Source organism: Rhynchophorus ferrugineus, unplaced genomic scaffold (genome assembly GCF_030347505.1).
Source record: "Rhynchophorus ferrugineus isolate W39M unplaced genomic scaffold, kcgeb_rfMv2 rfM2, whole genome shotgun sequence".
In the NCBI taxonomy this organism is placed as follows: domain Eukaryota; kingdom Metazoa; phylum Arthropoda; class Insecta; order Coleoptera; family Curculionidae; genus Rhynchophorus; species Rhynchophorus ferrugineus.
The window spans coordinates 18,836,494-18,851,894 of NW_027472581.1; the positions used below are offsets into that span (position 1 = coordinate 18,836,494).

Sequence of the window (15,401 nt, forward strand, 5' to 3'; positions counted from 1 at the left end):
GAGAAAAGGAGAAATTTTGCAATGTGTTGACGATGATGATGAAGATTATATATTCACGAGATGTATCTTACCACTAAATTCTTTAACATTTTGTTGAAAAAAAGTTAACTTATTATTACAGGAAAAATATTTAATATTAAGGTATTTCGGTGGAAATGATTGACAAGTGACGATTCTGACTTAGAAATCTGGGAGTCCAGAATTCATTTTATTAGAGACACTCTTAGAAAGTGGAATATGCTTAATGTATTTTAATTGTTATTTTTTATTCGAGTATTATAGTATTAGTTCATGATGTATATAAGTATTATTAAACACAATTTTTCATATGTACACTTAACTTAAATATTTCAATCTGTGATAACAAGTTACTTTATTATAAAATTATGCTTTGATGTTAAAAAAATATGTTATATGTAAATACAATGATTATCTTACAATGTATTTCAATAAAATATCTATTAATTAAATAAATTTGTTTTATTTCCAAATAATTACGTTGAAACCGAATATGACATTCTTTAATAAAGTTATACAATTACGTTTCCAACTTATATTAAATATATATATAATTGTTGTTTCTTAACAAGATAATGAATAAATAAAACATAAAAAATAATTTCAATAAATTGAAAATCATAATTCAGAAATCGAGAAAAAAAAAATAGTATTTCAAATATAATTAATATAATAAAAATATATTTATTGAAATGTAATTAATAGAAACTTAATTAGGTATGTGTTCGTACACACCTAATAAAGTTTAAGTAAATAAAAATAAGTTTAATAAAAATACATATTAAATTTTTTTAATTTGTACATATATAGATTACGTTAGTACATGTTAACAAAAATGTCTCTAATTGTTTCCAATTTTTTCACTTCCAGTGTATCAGTAAGCAATATATAAGAGCTTAAAACAATTACAGACAAGTCTAGACCAGCCGCTTTATGAGCAAACGGTAAATAACGCTCGTATACATTATTTGTATATAGTCTTTCCAAGAATAGTGAAGTCACTGCAATGTCGCATGCATTAGACCGTCTGCCTATCACAATTTGTAAATAACATGTCAATTGAAAAGTTCCCAGTCTGATACATAGATAGCGCTACCAGAATTAAATCTATATGTTTTTAGTTAGCCCTAACCCTCAAAAGGTGCGTGTATAAATTTGACAGCTGTCGGATCATTAGTTTGTGAATTATAAAATTTTGTGTGGAGCAACTTTTGTTATTGTAAAAAAATGGATAAGGAATATCGCGTGTTGATAAAATATTGCTTTTTGAAGGGAAAAAATACAGTTCACGCAGTGGACGTCCAAAACTAAAAAAATCCATAAAATGATTTTGAATGACCGTAAATTGAAATTGAATGAAATAGCAGACACTCTAAAGATATCAACTGAACGTGCCATTCTGCCAACGATATCAATCATTCACGAATATTTGGGTATGAGAAAGCTCTGTGCAAAGTGGGTGCCGCACAACCTCACTTTTGGCCAAAAACAACGACTAGTTGATTATTCGGAGCAGTGTTTGAAGATGATGAAGTGTAATAAACCCGAGTTTTTGCATCAATATGTGACAATGGACGAAATTATTCATTATCATTTCACGATCGTCATCCGATCCATATTTTGGGGCAAAAAAAAAATTCGACGAAAGTGATATTGAAACGTTAGAGCGTCTCTGGAATGATTGTGTGGTTCTTGATAGAGATTATGCTAATGAATAAAGCTAATTTGAAACAAAAAAACCCGTTCTTTTCTGAAACTTCTGAGATGAAAACATTCCTCCCTCTACATTCATTAACTAAAAGAAAATATTAGTCCATATAAAATATGCCTTATATCTTAGACATAAATAATAAGAGAAATATATTTTGGAAATTCATTAAGTGACTTGTATTTAGTATTACCAGAAAATTACCCAAAAAGCCGATTGCTATCCAAAAATGTTTAACGAATTCGTTCGCCATTTATTAGACATATTTAAATTATTGTAATATACATTTCAGGATTTACTTTTCCTTCAACTGTACACTGTGTAATTGTGGTAATTTAACTGAATTATTCAACAAACAACAGTTGATCAAATCGATGCAGCATAGCTTATCTGGCTTACGGTTTCGGGATATTGAAGAAGTGTAAAAATTGATCAGATTAAGCTCATCGAAAACAATATGAAAAATGGAATACTGTGGAGAGATTTGGTGAAGAATATTCGAAGAAGTACAAAGTCCTGCGTCACCAACAGGAATGTATTGGTTGAGAAGCACTCTCCTCAAATGCCGGCTATATACTGATGAAGATGATGACTCAATGTGGATGGTGCAATAGAATTTATTAGAAAAATATTGACTTAAAATATTTTTCTTTTTAAGCACATGTACGTAACAAATAAACCTCGTATTGAATACAATAAGAAAACAAAAATAAAGTATAATAGTTTTTAATTTCCGATAGTCCCCGAAATAGATCCATTCCAGCTGTCGCTAAAAGCTCCCCGTCGAAACAGTCGAAAAAAAAAATTCGAATGTACCGGCCGGTGGAGGTCATCGATTATCCAAACAACTTTATCTGTCCGTCTGCGTCCGCAATAACTCTGGAAAAAGGTCAAAGAAAAAGCGAATTCTGCTTGCTCCTCGATCCTACAATTGAAAACTAATGGAAATTAATTTAAATTGCTCGATGAAACGAAAACGTCGGAGATAAGCGAATTTTCGATTCCGCCTGGTCCAATAGAGGATTTCTATTATATAAAGTTCGGATCGTGATATCGATAGAGATGAAAACATTTAATTAAATTTTTGCATAAACTTTGCGGACTTTTTTCTTCGTGTCGTTGAAATATATTGAATCCGATTGAAGTTATAGCCATTGCACGTGTGTTGAATACATTTTATAAAGGTACGAGGATCAACCTGCAACTGATATTTCATAATGGTAGAATATTTCCGACCACATTCTTCAATAGGCTTGATGAATATTCTTAAAAAAACTTCTTCAGGCCAATTCAACGTATATACTTTACAATAAAAAAAATAGAAATAAAAGTTATTTTTGCGAAAAAAAATGCATTTTAAAGAAAATTTTACATTTTTTTAATTAATCTCCTAGAACGTCAACAATCTGCCCGTGGGCAATAAGTATTTTTATATGATATACTATCCTGACACGCAGTAGATCATTTCAGTAAGTGATCTGCTATACAACTTATAATCTAAATCTTATTCTAGATACTATCCTAACTTAATATAAAAACTATCTTAGCTTATTCTAGAGATTATTAAATTTCACTATATGTGTCTATTAATCAGTTCATATGATAGTTTGCGTTTGAGCCTACGCACTTCACTACCGTCGCGCACATTTAACTATTTAGCGAGTGCATTGGGATGCACTATTTTGAATCAGCTGATAGGGTGGGGTTTAGTGGGTAGCCCAGAGGCAGTCTCCACATAACCAGTCCAACTCGCTTATTCCTGCGGGTCTTCCCGACCAAGTATCCGTAACAGGATTCCCCTACGGTTCCAGGCCGAAAAAAAGTAATGGGATGCACTAATAGTCCTTCAGAGTACTTCGCACTAAAACTCCAAATCATACTCGTTATGGGTTCTATGGGGATATCACGCTGAATCAGTTTGTTGGACACGTAATATGGGGCATCGACGATGACTCGCAACACTTTATTCTGGAAGCTCTGGAGGATATAATAGTTTGTAGGTTAGATTTGTTTTGTTTACATTGATCTCTTTTCCACACTATCCATGAGGTAGAGTTTCTACGCATGTTCTTTTATGTAGTGTTATCCCCTGGAGGCCTATTCCACCTAGTTTTTATGTTTAGTTCTTGTTTCCTTAGATTGTGTGTTTACTTGGCAGGTCATCTTGCTATCACTGTATTTTTATTTCTTCTGCTACTACCTGTGTACACTATTCTTGATAAATTAATCACTGAATTCTGTTTAATACATTTACTATATCTACAAAACAGTTAGTATTCGTTCTTTCTACAATACCATTTTCTACAGTTATATTCAATTAATATTCACTCATCACTCTGCCTCAGGAATTTCCAGCATTGCATAGCATTATCACGTATCCTGAAAGTTTCCTTCAGTCACTTTCACTTTACGACTCACTGTCCAATTCAATCACTAAACTGTTAATTGCCAATCTGTCTAAAATATGTTCACGATTCCACCATTTATCAATTACTTCTTTTGCATGTCTTATCGAGTTCATCCAAACCGAAGGTGTTATGATTGACAATGCTTCCTTCCAAATATCTAAACAGTTTTTGATAGGATTTCCTTCTCAACCAGCAATACATCTGCAATTAATTATTAATAAATATAATGACTAACAAAACCCAATTGAATGCTATTGTAACTTTGACCTTTTTCCATCAAGTTTTACTGTATTGTCAAGAGTGCCACAATGAACCATTTTGAAAAATTTATAAATAATATGAATATTTTGAAATGAAGTTTCTTATATTATTTTATGCCTTTAATTGAATTATTTTTAAGGTAATGTCTGGAAGTTCCATTAAACCTCTCCGAGGGTTATCTTTACACCATTTAAATTCTATGCCCTGTAAGAGTGTATGAAAGTGTGTGTCTTACAACCCTCAAAAAGCTGCATGTCCCTAATTATTTTATGTATACTTTCCAGAGAGACAATTTTCTCTAAAATAATTTTATTAAATTATGTTTATATCGATAAAACAGTTTGTGTACTTACTGTTCTTATAGATTTCATATATTTGGTCTCGAATAGAGCCAATATCAAGATGATCAAGATTCGTTACCCACTTTGTATGTAGACGGGTTTTCTTGGGTGAATCTAACCTTTTATTCTTCATTTTATAAGCGATGTTATTCACAGTACCCACAGTAATACTTAATACGGCAGCAACCCGCTAAAAACATTTTCAATAAAATTGTAGGGACTTATATTATTTAATATCATCAATAATTACCTCACTAATGAAATTTACCGCCAAAAGGGGGTCCCGTTATCTCGTTCCTTTCCGACACAACTTATTAAAGCCGCAATCAATTTGTGACTCTGAATATTGGTTTCGGCATTTTCAAACAAAATAATATGATATATTATGGAGCCACTTAAAATATATGAAAATAAAAGGATAAAATAATGTTTGCCGGTTTATGACCTGTAATAATTATAACTAATATTTTGAATAATTTAGCGTATATCTGACAACCGTACGGCGACCAGTTGTCAGACTAATTAACTATAGTTTTTAAATATAGTATAATGTTAAAATAAATGATATTTGCTAACATTTTTGTTCAATTATTTTATTTAGATTAAAACTCAGAGTTGATGCGGCAACATTGTAATGTTTCGAAGTCACAAATATGCACGACGCCTTACTAAAAAACTGTGAATAGACTATAGCTTAGTTGTCTTGATAAATCCCATTTTAATGTTTTCATTTATCTTTGTTGGTAGTACAAAACCGGTTTCTTAGCTAAATGTAAAATAAATAATCTAAATAAAATGGGACAGCGCCAAAAAGTTGAAATGTTGAAATGTGAAAATAATGGTTAGGAAACGGTAAGTGACGTCAATGTTTCGTACAGCTTCTCATTGTTGTTTGATTTAACAGTACTATAAATGATCGCGAAAATGTGTAAAAATGTAAACATGATATTAAGACCGATTATATCCTAAAAAGGTATTACCTTTTAGACAGAGTATTGAAATTCGAATTTCATTGAATAACCAGTGGCGTGGCGGTCCCACAATATATAAGTATATTTTAATTCCCTTTATATACTTAACACAATAATATATTGTCGTTCAAATTTGATATTAAATCAGGAAATTCCAACCATAATAACTCTTTGTACCTCAACTTGTTCTCCATCAAAATACGGCGACTTTCTAACAAAGGTGACGGAATGTTGAGTTTATAGACGGAGCGGTAAGTCTCTCATAAATTCCGCCAAAAGCCGAAAGAAAATTCTATACCGTTTTTTTTGTATATATATATGTATGTATATATATATATATATATATATATATATATATATATATTAAAATATTAGATATATACTACATTAATATTATAACATCACGCTAAGAACTGTACTAATTCGTCTGAAGATACTCCAAACATGACCTAAAATCAAAGAGATTGGTTTATTAATAGTACGATCAATTTGACCTTCTGGGGTGCGTATATGGGTTTGTACTAAAACATTAAACTAGCTCTTATTCCAGCGCTAAAAGAAAGTTCTTTGACTAATTACCAAGCTTGTTGCTATGTAACCAGCAGAGATCCATGGCCTCGAAATGAAATTATTTTACGAAGTTCTTCAAGAGTTCACTTTAAAACATGAACACGTGAAAATAAATGAAAAATTAAAGCTAACCAAATTACATTCACTTGTATGTATAAGTGTATAAGTGTTTAATTTTAAATTTAACTTAAGTTGTCAAATGTAATTTTAATTAAGGAAATACAAACTGATTGTCCCGTACTCGTCTTGCTTGCATATTAATGCAACCACAATAGAATAATAATAATTAATTAATTCACCAACTAAGATTGAACAAGCGTATCTAATATAAGATGTAATAAAAATATTATATAGTACAAATAACTCTGTGTCACAATTTATCTAACATAAATAAATGTGTTTTGAGTTCCCCATTCCATTGTTAAAAATATTGTCTAGTAATATGTTTATCTAACACGTCACGTTCCTTAGTAATGGTGTGAACACTATTTACGTTTAAAAGCGGTATTACTCCACCGATATCCTTCTATACCTATCGCATATTCAGGGATTAAAAAAAAAAACATATAAAAATATGAAAGTAATTTTAGACTTAATCAAATACAAAGAATACAACTGCAAAGTTTGTGCTGATTTAAAAGTTGTTGCTATATTGTTTAGACAACAGTGTTAAGTTAATAAAAAATAAGAAAGAAAAAAACAGAGTTCCAATGTTCCGCTGTGCAGTATTACACAACCTAAGATGTTGCACTGTACTATGTTGTAGTTACATAAAATAATAATAAATATCTGAAGAAACAAATAATCGCACAGACAACAGAGAGATGAAAAGAAATCCAAGGAATAAAACACTAAAAAGGGAGATTTTCAGTATTATAACTATCGCCCTGAAGATTCACACTTTAACGATTGCGAAACGTCGTTCAGTTTTAATCAATAAATGCGGTTCCAATACTATCTGATTAGTATAGGCAATGTTACACTGATATGTTTTGTTATATCAAGCTTTGAAGTCAATTACTTTTTGTTCTGTATAAGATCTGTAGTGCAAAACAATGTTAATTAGACATACGTTATCAAAGAGTCTTCATTAAAGTTATAAAGTATAATTATGCAGTAACAAAGGACCGAATAAACAAGCTAAAAACTAAAGGGTATTGAAGCGCACTTCTTGTTAACGTTTAAACATTATAAATAGATTGTTCGATAGAGTGTTAAATGATGTTCGCTTAGGGTAATATGATATCATAAAAGCTCCATTTTGTAGCACGTAGCCCGTATTTAAGTGCACCGTGTAAAGTAATTTAAAATAAATCTAAAGTTACTAAAAATCGAAATCATGGAGATGGAGAAAATATCCGTAAAGGTGTTAAAAATTAACTGAAATAACAACCTATAAAGAATAATGGCATCAACGCGAAAATTACGTAAAAAATATTTTTGACAAAAGAATTGAACTGTCTTCAAAAAATAAATAAAGAACTCACTAAAAAGTAAGAAATAATCAAACTTAGATTTTTAAAAGAAAAAAAAACATTTTAAAATAAAATATGTACATAATAAGTGGTGTAATAACTAAATAAAAATAAACAAAAACCTTATTTAACCTACTTACTACACGTATTTAATAATCTACTATTTACACAGAGTTTAGCTTAATACCTACCTAAACCTATTTATCTACTTACAATATTATTTTAACTACTACCAACTGATCACTTTGAAGTTGGTACCGAGCAACAAATTAGATTTGTTTGGTTCGTAATTTAGTTTTATGTAAATTTTACAATATTACATTATTATTTTTGTATTGTTTGGATTCGGCAAAATAGGAATAAAAAACATTGATTGAAAACAAGTAACGCTTCAGGTCCCGAAGTCCTCTACCTAGCCTAGGTCATTTGACAAATGTTCTAACCAAAATAGAACAACAAAAAGTTGTTACACCCGTCGGGAATCGATCCCGTGACCTCTGCGTAAGAGCTGAACGCTCTAACAATTACACCGTAGATGCAGTTGCCTGCATTATATCTACGACTTCTCATTTGATATGGTTGGTGCTTAAAAAATAAATTGAATGGATTTTACACTGAACTGCTTCCGATTTTCCGTCACATCAGTTTAGCAATAACATTATATACAAATATTCCTTTTGCCTTTTACTCATTAAATCGTTAGCAGTTCGTCACAGTATTATCGTAATAAAAACGAATTTTATCGCATTTCTATCATTCGTTTGGCCATCAACACATCAAATGGGATTATGACCAATTTAGAAAAATTCTTCCATAACACATTGATGTATTTAGTATTTTTTAAAAATACATTTTTTCAACTAGCGTTTCGGGAAAAAAACCGGTTATTTTGTGTATTGCTATTTAAATTCGTGCCGAAACGCTCATCAGTATCATTTGTCATCAGCATATAGTTATTAAACAATGAAGTTGGATACGAAAGCATCAAAATCTTTTATTACGCGAGAATGCAGAAAAAACGATCAAATTATATCCAAAAACTGAAAAAATAATTCTAGGCTGGTAAAAATATCAATATATCTGTAAAATCCATAAAAATACATTTCTATATTTTTCCAACAATTTAAAAGGTTTAAAAAACAACATTTTCAAAAAACCGATATTTTTCCAGACCAAAGGTCTTCTTGGTCGTTGGACTAGTAACTTCATAATATATACTTTGAAATAACAATATTTCTTTCTGTTCTGTCATCCTTATAGTGCCAATTACAAGACACTAAGGTAATTCACTCTGATTGGTGACTAGCTTATCATGGCGGATTGAATAATTTCGACCTAAATAAAAGAACATAAATGCATTCTTATAATATTATTAATCCGATTTTAGTACATAAAAACAATATTTTTATGACCGTTGATTACTGTCATAATCCCAATTAAGATAAGTAGCCACATTAAATCATTTGTGAACTGTATTCCAATAATTTTAAGCATTTTAAATATTGAAATCCATATCTCGATAGATAGACATCCTCAGAGACATAAAAATTTACTTCTTCTTAATAGAAAAGCTTAACGATTGGGTATTATTTAGATATAATCAAGTAGGCGTGCAATGTATATAAATAGCAATAATACCTCACTCAAAATTCAACAATACACACTAATAAGCATTCAGGGCGACTATAATAAAGCTTTAGTTTAAAATTTTCTTTGGGATTCGAGTTAGGTTCGGCCCTTCATCCCTGACATCGCTATAATGTCAGGTTTGCTGAAGATCTATTCCATTCCTGCGGAAATAGGGTTAAAATGTAAAAGAGTAATTATATACCAGTCAAAGCGTATGAGACGAATTGACGTTTCTGATAGTTTATGAATTTTTAATGTGATTATTATCCGCATGACTGGAGATTTATATTACATTATTTATGATACGAGAATATAGAGTAACTTCATAAGCATAACAATATAAGGATATGTAACAGGTCAATTGAAATGTCCCCAGCCTACCATAGTAAAACATATGTTTTTGGCAAATTTTTTTTTATTCAACATAACTCCCTTAAACGGTGATATACTGATTATAGCGACCCTCCAACTTTTCGGTACAATTTTTGTAGTACGATTTGTCCTCTGCTTCAAAATAGGCCTCAGTTTCGGCGATCACCTCTTCATTCGACGAACATTTCTTCCCGGCGAACATTCTTTTAAGATCTGAGAACAGGAAATAGTCGCTGGGGGCGAGACCTGAAGAATACGGTAGATGGATGGATTTTTGCCATGGTTTTGACTGACTTGTGATACGGTGTATTGTCTTGGTGAAGCAGCACTTATTTATTCAAATGCGGCCGTTTTTCGGCGATTTCGTCCTTCAAACGGTTCAATAACACTATGTAATAGTCGTTGTTAATGGTCCTTCCTTTTTCAAGGTAGTCAATGAAAATTATTCCATGCGCATCCCAAAATACATACGCCATTAGCTTGCCAGCCGACTGTTGCGTTTTCGCACGCTTTGGAGCGGGTTTATCGTGTGCAGTCCACTCGGATGACTGTCAATTGTACTTCGGAGTGAAATGGTGGAGTCATGTTTCATCCATTGTCACATATCGACGCAAAAACTTGGGTTTGTTACGCTTTATCATCTTCAAACACTGCTCCGAATCATCAACTCGTCGTTATTTTTGGTTAAAAGTAAGCTCGCGCGACGATCACTTTGCCCAGAGCTTTCTCACACCCAAAGAGTCGTGAATGGTATAATGTACACGTTCAGTTGATATCTTTAGAGTATCTGTTATTTCACTAAATTTCAATTTACGGCCATTCAAAATTATTTTGTATATTTTTTAAATGTTTTCGTCGGTAGCAATCTCTTTTGGGTGTCCACTGCGTTCACAGTCTTCGGTGCTCATTTTACGACGTCTGAAGTTAGCATACCAGTCTTTGATGGTTGATTTTCCTGGGGCAGTTTCCGGAAACTCGACATCAAGCCACATTTTTGCTTCAACTATATTTTTTTCCTTCAAAAAGCAATATTTTATCAACACGCGAAATTCTTTTTTATCCATTTCTTTAACAATAACAAAAGTTGTTTCACTCAAAATGCTATAATGCACAAACTAATGTTTCGACAGCTGTCAAATTTATATACGCATCTTTTGAGGGTTAGGGCTAACTAATAAACATATGGATTTAATTCTAGCAGCGCCATCTATGTGTCAGGCCGGGGACTTTTCAATTGAATTGATACACTACATATTTGTTATAAATACGATAAAAGTCATCATATTTATTATTATTATTACTCTTAGAGGTTCAATAATCTGCATAGTAGGAAATAAGCATTTCTTAAGATTACATTACATACATGACATGTAGAAAATTACTTCATTTATGATCTCCTGTGTAAAATGTTATTTTAATTAGTTAATCTCATTCTAAAGTCTATATATAGTTTATCCAATGCAGCAGTGAACTTAGGTCATCAAGATGTATAATGTATGGTCCATTGCAATACCAGACAATATTTTCCTTCTCATTTCATTCCAGTTAAAATCCGAATCAGTCTGCAAAATTTGTTCGCTTATCAAATGTCCGCAAAATTCTTCAACAAATTACTGATAATAAGAGGTTTTAAACATTGTTTTGCTTGTTTTGAAAAATGTCGAATCAGTGATTCGTGAATAATATTTTTGATTACTCTGGTTAAAAATGCTGAGGCCAAATAAATAGTCAGTCAGAAACAGATTACGTCTCTAGTCAATAATTTCGACCAGGAATGGGGTAGTTGGGGATAGTTCTTACCAGTATACATTATAATGCGTTAGAGAAATATGTATTAATACTATTAAATATTACGTTGTTGGGGCTTTTATGGGAAATATTTTGATTGTAATGCAGGTTCAGTCAATATTAAGGTAGGCACTATAACTAACATATCTCAAATTAAACGAAAAACGTATAATTTTGGGTTCACCGAAAAGAAAGTATATATATACATTGATGCTAGCTCTATTCAAGATTAAATGCATTAAATATATGAAAACAGTGAGTTATATATATTATATAGAGATAATATATATATATATTTATATATATATATATATATATATATATATATATATATATATATATATATATATACGCTTGATTGTAGATATATTGTAAGAGTATAATATATGATATAAAGAGTGAACTATTTCAAATAGTCACTTGGTAAATATAAATGAAATTTTTAATTGTGTTTTATGTAATTTACATTTTTACAAATATGCCTGAAAGCCGGTGGGGTATATCAGATGACAGAATAATATGGCATATTCACTGCATCACTATCACTGCATATTAATTTAAATCGAATTGTTATAGGATGTGGCAAATAATTACTATAGTAGATAAGCAGGTCGAGAAAAATATACAGGCAAGAGCTGTTTGGATACGTGGAAAGGATTGTCTACAATAACTTCAGCTTGGGTGAACTCCATTAGATACTCAGAGGAGATTGGAAATTAACAGCTGAGTTAATGATTTGGTTCAGAATGTGACAGTGAGTTAATGAAATTTTCTGGACGTGGGATTATGATTAAATGCTGATAACATCAAGATAGGTGTGATGAAAGTGGAAAAAGCTAAAGGTGCATATATAATTAATATAGGATAACTGTAGAAAATCATATTGTAGAGTGTACAATATTTTTATGAATAGATATGTGTGTAATGGTTCGAGCATGTATTATTTTATTCGAGAGTATATACGAGCATTTAGTTAAAATGTTTAAAAGAAGGCTTAAAATTTTTTTCAATATATATATAATAAAATAAACTCTAACCTACAAACTATTGAGGCTGTTTAATTAACTATGGTTTAAGTCCTTCGATAACATAAGCATTAGATGTACTATAATATTAAAACATATTATAATTTATAACATAATTTTGTTTCATTATTTTATTTTATTAGAATGTTTGTTATATACCGAACCTAAAATAAACTAAAATGGGTAAAATGCCAAGGATAAATGCGGTAACATTGAACCGTTTTGGCGTTTGGCTTTAAATCGAGATAACATGAATTCACTGCTATTTTGGATAGACGAAATTCAGATTGGATAGTGTTAAACGTTTTAGTCTATGCATTTCACTATCACGTCGTATATTTAATTAATTAGAGAGTACATTGGGAAAATTAAAAGTTAATGATATTCTCTGATGGGCATGTTCTTTTATGCAGATTGAATGTTATTTGGGTAGATTCAGTTCCATATATTTCAGTTTTCATAAACGTCTTCAGATACAGTTGTATCAGATTTACGGTTTTAAGGTTTTTTTAAAATAAATTTATGATATAACAATAAGAAAGGTACTCTATATTATACAACATTATTTAATGATCGTTTACAGATAGAATATTATATAATCACTGAACGCTACAAGTATAATGACTTTTTTGACTCTCTAACGACAACAAGAATAATAATGGATACCAACAAAGCTTTGATTATAAATTAAGAAAAACAATCAACATAAAAAGTAATGTATAAGATATTTTTTCGATTTATTTATCATATGTATTGTCTACGACTCGTTTTGATTTGATCAACAGAAACCGAATGGACCGAAAATGTAAATATCAAGAAACGATAGCGGAGAAACAAAACGGAATTTAACGTAGCGGAACGGGCTTGAGGTTGTCAGAAACGGCGACCTTCGACTTTTTGATTGGCACGTCGCCCAGGGTCTGGAAAATCTTTACGGGAAAATCGTATTCGGAAAATGATCGAGAATTTCTCTCTGTTTGTGTTTTTTCGTTCGATTCTGCCAGAAAACTCTGGTTTTTAACCGACTTCGGAAAAGGAGGAGATTCTATATTCGGCTGTATATATATATATATATATATATATATATATATATATATATATATATATATATATATATATATATATATTATTTTCAGAATTCTTTCACTTACGGTGGTCCCGTTGGAACCAAATCAGGATCTGTTGGGGGAAGGGGGGTAAACCCACCTTTACTTGGCCTACTCATTGTAATATTAAATGAAATAAATGCGTAATTTATTGTGTAAATATCTAATATTAAATAGAGGAAAAGAAAATATTTTTGACAAAAAAATTGAACCGACTTCAAAAAATTAATAAGAAACTCACCAAAATTTAAAAAAATAATCACAAACTTAGATCTTTAACACAACTAAAGATGTTTTAAAATAAAATATTTACGTTTATTATAGTTACCTTGTCAGAACTTGTGATGCGATGATGTTATGGCACACTTGAGGTTATTGATATATTTGTATTCAATATTTTTGACGAAAATAGTTTATTGGTTTAAATTATGCTGTCTTAATGATTCCATTTATGGCTCCTATTACCCTTCATTCAATAAAAAGTAGTTTTCGAAACAAATAACATACAGAAAATGTGAACAGCCGAAAGCTTGGTGCAGATCAATCTGGTAAACATGGTGGATTTGCGAATATTGTTTCAACAGTATGGAATATTGAGTTGTCTTGATGAAAACTCGCATCAACTTAAATCTCATCCATAATTATATAACTTGCACATATATTTTTAATCAACAATCAAAATGTCTCAGCATGAAAATGTCGTGATACAATTCTTAAGTTATCAAAATTTCCAAGCAAAAAAACCTGGACAAACGGTGTTATAAGACAAACCACAAGAAAAGGAAAAGGCCTCTACTGAGGGTCTTCCAACCTACACCGAACTTCCTTTCACTACTCTTCTTTCGAGAGAGTATCACCAATAGACAAAAGCTCATATATATATATATATATATCTGTCAATCCGACTGCACTTCCCTTCATTGTCAGTGACTGCAAAATCATGAATTTTAAATCACTGACACAAAAATTGACATTTGAAATATGATGGGACAGCATCGACATAAGAGTCTATCCAAAATAACTGTGAAATCACATTAACATGATGTATTGTCTATCACAGTTTACAAATTCGTTTTAATACCACTTAATATTTTCCATCTCATTTTATTATAGTTGAAAAGAGATACAACACTGTCAAATGCGTCCGAAGATGTAACTATTGGAGTCTATGAAATTCGTCTAGTTGTAAAATATCTGAAAAATTCTTCAAACATTAGTGATAATAAGAGATTACGAATCGGCAAATATTGTTTTGGAGTTCTGCAATTTTTGATACATATTAGATCGTTAAATATTTAATGACTACTCTTCTTAAAAACACCGAAGCTAATAAATAGTCAGGCAGAAGCAGATTATGGTTCAAATGCATTAGAGGAGTAAGTCTTGATAGTATATTAATTAAATATTGAGTTGCTGAAGAAATTGACAAATGAGAGTCGAAAACAACTAAAGGTGAGTAAATAATTAATATAGGATAACTGTAGAAAATAGAATTGTAGATCTTGAAAGATATATGTGCATAGATATGTCGTAATTGTCCAGAATATAAATGAGCACTTGGTTAAAGTATTTTAACACATATGTGAGGAGAGATTGAATACTAATTGTTCTGCAGAGAGAATATAGTGATTAAATATAATTTTATCGAGATAAATGTACACAAGTAATAGAAGGAACTAAAGAGAAATAGAGGGATCCGCAAGGGAACACAGCAACGAAGGAAAAAAGA

General features: G+C 30.8%; 2 protein-coding genes across 6 annotated transcripts in view; both read right to left on the minus strand.

The window, feature by feature from the left end:
• Window positions 1–15,401, minus strand: part of Tpst (Tyrosylprotein sulfotransferase) — a 610,347-nt gene that overhangs the window by 143,839 nt on the left and 451,107 nt on the right. The gene's annotated exons all lie outside the window — the stretch shown is intronic.
• Window positions 4,292–12,233, minus strand: LOC143191963 (uncharacterized). The gene is made up of 4 exons (XM_076397421.1): window positions 12,168–12,233; window positions 4,749–4,926; window positions 4,631–4,693; window positions 4,292–4,335 (listed from the first exon to the last, which is right to left on the minus strand). Exons 1-4 carry the CDS (start codon window positions 12,231–12,233, stop codon window positions 4,292–4,294), a joined length of 351 nt encoding a protein of 116 aa, XP_076253536.1.